Raw genomic sequence first — 6995 nt, forward strand, 5'->3', positions numbered from 1 at the left:
TTTTTAAGACCAACTGAGGAAAAAAAAATTTTAAACAACTATAGCTTACAACAATCATTTTATTAATGCGCGTCAAATAAAAAAAATTAACACTTGACAGTCAATAAGTGAATCCACTAAATCATTCAATTATTGAACACTAAAAAATATTGATGTCAAAAAAATAAATGTTTTTATTACAAAATAAATAATCAGCAAAATAAAAATCCATTGATTTACTCGAATACTGTAAATATAAACCACTAAATAAATATCAAAGCCCTTGAAAATGTTTTTTAATTAAAAAAGCTATCGAACAAAAATAACCCAGTAAAATAAATTTTTTTCATCACTCCACTAAATAAATAAAATTACAAAAAACTTTAGTAAATAAAAATAAATGAAGCCCTGAAAAAAAATCGCACAATCAAAAAAAATTAATCCTAAAATAAATCAAAAATAATTATGGAAGATTTATTATAATTTATTGGTGCTCATTGTAAACTTTCACAGCCGTAATACAAAATAACTTATCATTTATCATATAATATAAGATTTAGATGGACATACAAATATCTACTAACTAAAAATATGACAATAAATGATTTTATTAATTAGTTTTAAATGGCTCCAAGCCACTGATATTTACACTTAATTCGCATGTGTATCGTTGATATTTCGACCCTCTCTCAAACTACGTCATAGTCAGATAAATATAACATATATGATTATTAAACGACATATATATATAATTTTGCCCAGTGACGTTCGATAGTTTTAAAATAAATTCATTGACGTCATCCATATACCACCATATATATTCATACATTAAATATACATATATATATTAGGGGTGTTTGAATCGATTTGCAACCAAATATAGCTATCGAAATTCGAACCAAATAATTTGAATTTTTGAATTCAATTCAAATCTGAAATTTCGATCAACTTTCAAATATTTAATTTTTATTTAATGAGAGATTTTTTTTTTCAGTCACCAAAAGTAAACTCGTAATTTGTGTCTGAGATTACTCCCCTTAAAAATTTTAATTATTATAAAAAATATCACAATTTTGTCATTAAGATAAAAAAAATTTGCATTATTCATAAAGTTTCGAATAATTAAAAAATTTAAAAATGATTTGTAAGTTCAAATTATTCGCACACCCCTTATATATGTATATATATATTTTTTTAAATTAGTTAATTAATTATTGCTTAAGTTTGTGCCAAAATAATAGGCGTTGAGCAAAATAAAAATAACAATTCATTGTTTTTTTTTTCGTTGGACATGTAGGCTAATTATCAATAAATATAAATATATATATATATAAGTAATAAATTTAAGGAAAGTGATTTTTACATTGATATTGATAATTAATACTCATTAGTAATTAAAATACCTAAAATTACATCGACATGTTGACTAGATATTAGGAAGAATGATTAAAAAATTTCCGTATAAAAAAAAGTAACTTTGGTTAAATAATCATTTCATTTTCGCGGTTTTCATTCTTTTGATTTTCATGCTCGATGCAGTAACAGCACATTGAGTTGCACTCGTCGAAACCCTCCATTATGTAGGTTACATATGTATCGATACTGTGAGTGTCGAGCGACGAGAGGGACCAGGACAATGATGTGACCTCGGGCTCGATGTATGTCACTGTCCATCCTGGTACTGCTGTCGTCACTAGCTCACATGGTACCTGGTTATTACCATCGCTGTTACTCCGACCCTTGTTACTGTGATTGCCATTATAATTATTGATATTAAGCTGCGGGTTTATTAGTCTCGGCTGTTTCTGCTGCGACTTTGTCACCACCCGACTTTTCGTTGATAATTTTTTAATCGCCTAAAAAAAAATTAACAGTAATTTCAAAAAATTCACTTGTTCACAATCCATTTTCATTTAAATTTCAAAAAATTCAAATTTACCAAAACCTTTTTTTTTTTTTTTAAATAAAAATAAAAATAATTTACCTTTAGGATTCTCCTTCCGGATTCAGTGAGAGCTTTCTTGAACATTCTCCTGGTTTATCGATCCCGTGGTGGAATTGCGACTACTAGGAACTCGCCCTTTTTTCCTCCAATCCTCAGTTACACGGTAAAAAAATATATTTCACAGTTGTGGAGTAAAAGTACCGGATTGTGATCAAAGCGTAACCGTGTAAACAAAAGCTTTATATCAATGTCTGTATATATGTATATTGTATATATTTATATTTATATTTATGTATGTATGGATAGAAGGACGCGAATCAATAGAGTAAATAAATAAGACGTCGCGATTATTGATGAGTAAGAAAATAAATAGAGATGCGAATGTCGCGACGCCCGACGTCGTAATGCTGGCTCTTAGCTAAACGAGGCTCCTATTTATAACCTCGTGAGTTGAGCCAGAACACCGCGACTCCCGCTTATCAGAAAAGCCAGGCGCGGTAACCCCTGACTAGTCGGGTCACTGTCTAAGGGTAGGGGCTGGGCTGCCTCATGTTACTTTTAATATTTCCAAGTGTTGGTGCCCTACATTACCAATAATTACATTTGTCTATTATATATACATATACATATTCATATATATTAATTTTGTTTTCATTAAATTATCATATTAATAGACAAATTTAATAAAACTTTTATATGTGTATAAATATTATAATTTTTTAACTTTAAAAAGACAAAGTTTAATTGAGACGCGGGTGACATGATCCGAAATGAAACTCGAGCTTGCGAGCTGGTAAAACACCAGCAGTAATTTAAAGTTTGTAGGAATAATGGAGAACATGAAGGAATAAGGAGAGAATATTATTTTTTCTCCGTCTTGCATTCATTTTTATGAGCCGTGTCTGAGTATGAGCTGCGGTCTCGATGCTCGGGTTGGCCAGATTAAAAAATAACTCAATTAATGCTTTAAGTCTTTGCAGTCGTTGGTCATAAGCTAGGGTCGGTAATAATTTAAAGTTATTGATTGAAAGAAGTCGTTATTTATTTAAAAACTTTAATCTTTATATGTATACAATATATGTACTAGTTTTTGAATATTGCACGTGAGATTATAGTTATTTTTAGATTGTATTTAAATTTCAGAGTAATAACGTTGCTGGAGTTAATTTTTTATTTATTTTAAATTTTAGTAGAATTATTTTATTTTTTATTTATTACACGTTCATAAAACTCAATTTTTATTCCAGATGACTGGTAAAAATTATTACAATTTTATTTAAAATGAAAAAAAAATTTTTGGAGTTACTCCATTTCCCAAAATTTTTTTTTCTACTCCGTAAATCGGGAGTGAATATGAATTTTATTTAAATCCAACTTCACTCGGAGTTCCGGAGTAAAAAAAAATCACTCATGAGTGATACTGCAGCATACGGAGTAAATACGGAGTTTGTTTTTCCAGCGGAGTAATTTCGGAATGATCTGGATTTTATTTAAATCCGCATTTACTCCCCGTCGGAATGAATTTTACTCCAAAGACATTAAATAATCATCTACTCCGCATTCACTCCGGATTTAATCCGCGTTTACTCTGCAAATTTTTAACAGAGTAACAGAATTAAAATTTAATTAAAGTCTGTTATTCCCACTCTGTATTCATAATTTATTGCCAACAAAAAATAAAAATAATTTCCAAAGACACTGATGTTGCAAAAAGCAGAATTTATTTTTAAAATACGCGGGGGACAAAACCGAGGGGCAAACGTACGCGTTAAATAAAAACCAACTCTGCGGTCTGAGCGTGTACGCATAACGAATTGTCCTGACATGTCCCTCGGGCCTGATGATGTGCGACCTGCACATCGACATTTGCCCATATGAGAACACTGCTTCGAAAAGATGAAATTGCATGGAATATTGGATTAGCATGAGATTGATCGAGTCTCTATACAGAGTATTTTCATTCGATAAATTACTTGATCGCATAAAAAAAAGCTCCTTGTTTCACTTATGTCCTCATCTCATTTTCCCCATCCAATCTCGCCGACGATTCCAATAAATTATGCACGGGATGCCTCGTTTACCATAAACTCAATTCGCATCAATCAAAATTTTATTAGCGACCCATAAATAATCACATCAGCTCATTCAAATTTTATCAAAATCTCCACAAATTAATTTATCGATAAAAAAAAAATTAATCCCGTAACCCAGAATTCCACCGCAAACTTCACATGACTGACACACTTTTGCTTTGACACCGTCTTAACAATTTCGCAGCGCAAAGTGCCAGACAATTTTCTTCAACACGCGACAAACACGCGACAACACGCGTCATAGTCGCGTGTTAATAAACTCAAAGACCATCTTTGCCTTTGATCACTTCTTCCCACACGATTTTATCATTTAATATTATATTGTTCTATATTTATATATACTTATTGCTATCAATAATTAATTAACTAACTACCTAATTAATTAATTTCCCACAGCCGCTTAATTAAAAAAAATAAATTACCTTCATTAAAATTAATTATTTTTAAATCACTCGCAATTTAAAATCGGACATTTACTCGATCTATTTACCGAATTACTGACAGACAAATAATTCCAGCGCTTTAAATATTAATGAGTATATAAATAAATTAATTTAGTGAGTAATTAAAAAATGATAAAAAATAGTAATTAAGTTTAATGAAGGGATTAAATATTTAAATATAACTAGTCGCGTATTATTTTAAGCTCTTTTGTGATGAGCTAAACAAAATTTAAGGCTACGTAATGAAAGCTCAGTACTAAATACACTATGCAACTAAACGTAATAGTAATGTACATATTTTGTATATATATATATATATGTATGCACAGTATGTAGGATATATACAATGGATATGGAAGAAAGAAATATAAAGTAAATCGCGCTGATGGGTTTCCAGTTCCCGCGTAGTTGGCCGCGTGTTGGCGCGTGCGTGAGTCGCGTGTGAGCGACGTCGTTCTCACGCGACGCCACGCGTCGTCCTTCGCCCTTGTCCTCTTTTTATATCTACAAAACTTTTATTCTTAATACTTTATACAACACATATACATATACAAAGTACTAAAACTCCTCTTTCTCACTTAACTTTTATCCATTTTACCCATTCTCTTATTCGCTCTTAGCTCAAAGCCGCAGCAGAGACCCCCCTCGAGCGACCTAGACGTGAAATGACACGTGCCCGCTCCGAAAAAGGAAAAACTTATAATTGTCATAACATCGCCCTTTGCTTTTTCTTATTCTTTTGATCATTATTCTTAATCCGACGCCGCTTTCTTTTAAATTTATTTTGGAAAATTTCCCTGGGTCAAATTAATAACTTTTATTTTTTTTTAATCTCTTTTATAGTATTATCTGAACGCTATGATAAATTTAAACTATATAGGGTAGGGAGGGGGGCAAAAGGAGATAATTGGGCAAATGCAAAGTTTTCATCGACTCAAATACACTAAATCTTTTTTTTTTTTTTGATATTTGCAGTAAATAGAAAAAATTTTCATTTTTGCGGGTAAAATGGGCTACCCCATTACATATTTTTTGTAAGGAATTTGTATAAAGAAAAATTACATTTTACATAATTATTAGATGCGAAGAAAGAAAAAAAAATTTATAATACTTCTTATCATAAAACAAAAGTCATTAACATTTTTCGACTGACTGATTTTTGAAAAAGTTTAACAAAAAAAATTCAAAATAATGCTCAATTATATTTACAAGATTCTTTTTTTAATAAAATTTTGGTACCCCATTTTGTCCACCTTGCCCCGTTTCCCCCCCTATGTATCAGCATAATAACAATTTGAAATTGGAAATGATGTATAACGATCGGCGCGTGCCGTCACGTGTCTATACGTTCAAATATTTTTTTATCATTTTTTTTTTCTTTCTTTTTTTTTTTAAATATATATGTATATAGTATTACATTGGTTCTTATTCTCATTTAGAACTGTGCCGTGAGTATGTGGGAGTTAATGTACATGTTCATTCAAATAAAATAAGCCTCAGCTAATTGCGCGCCCGTTCCATTAGAGATTAAACTTCAAAAGAATATTCGTCCTCATATTTCGTCATATATATATATATGTGTATGTAGATACAGTATAAAAAAAGTAACAGACCAGCTCTCGATACCACTCCTATTACTCACCCCACTGGTTTAATTAAATGTTGAGAGAAAACAAAATACATAAACATAAATAATATTGATAATTACTTTTATTTGCTGTAAAAATTGATTTGGGGACTAAAAGTTTATTTAATTAATTAATTAAAAGTAAATATTGTTGTGAGCTTTAATACTCGTCTCTGTTAAAAAATCACGTACAGTAAATTTGACTAAAATTTAGATTTTGAATAAAATAATTTATTGAAGGAAACGGAAAAATAAAAATTGGAGGAGTAGGTGAGGGCGAGATTCAAAAATTTCAAATTTCGACCCGCCAAATTTATTGGCAGTCGAGTGTCGATGCGTGGGAATCATTCGAATTCGGACCTCACACGCGTCTAGCGCAAGAGAAAAGTTGTAACAAAATAAAGGGGCTGATCGAGGGTTAATGTATGAGTGCGCACATGAAAAAAATGTTCAGTACCTAATCACTGATCAATCTATTTGATCAAAACTTTTACGTTAACTCACTTTTTTTAATACTCATCGCGCAAGTAATTATTTACTTGTGCTGGTGAAGTAAAAATCAGATAAATTATTTTCGGAAAGTTAAGGATCTTGGTAATTTATTTTTTACAAATCACGACATTTACTCTCATTTTTTTTTTTTTTAATGGGAACTACGGTAGAATTTTTATTAAATGTTTTATATTTTTTATGTCAAGTTTTTACATATTAATGGAACTTAAACTTTTGTGTAGGAACTAGTCCCCTTAAAAACTTATCCACTAAAAATTTTTATATATTTATATGCTGCAAAGGCGTTTAAACTTTTTCACCGATCCCAGAATAATTAAACTTTATACTCATGTTTATAATTATTTGTAAAAAAAAAAAAAAAATCATGGGTTTAAAATAATTCGTTTGGAAAAAAA

General features: G+C 30.3%; 1 protein-coding gene across 1 annotated transcript; it reads right to left on the reverse strand.

Annotated features, from left to right (window-relative positions):
- Positions 1 to 421: 421 nt before the first annotated feature.
- On the reverse strand, positions 422 to 2342 carry LOC130670920 (uncharacterized). Its single transcript, XM_057474547.1, has 2 exons — positions 1964 to 2342; positions 422 to 1835 (listed from the first exon to the last, which is right to left on the reverse strand). Exons 1-2 carry the CDS (start codon positions 2006 to 2008, stop codon positions 1461 to 1463), a joined length of 420 nt encoding a protein of 139 aa, XP_057330530.1. The 5' UTR covers positions 2009 to 2342; the 3' UTR covers positions 422 to 1460.
- Positions 2343 to 6995: the final 4653 nt, after the last annotated feature.

The sequence above is a fragment of the Microplitis mediator genome, chromosome 7, assembly GCF_029852145.1.
Source record: "Microplitis mediator isolate UGA2020A chromosome 7, iyMicMedi2.1, whole genome shotgun sequence".
Taxonomy (NCBI): domain Eukaryota; kingdom Metazoa; phylum Arthropoda; class Insecta; order Hymenoptera; family Braconidae; genus Microplitis; species Microplitis mediator.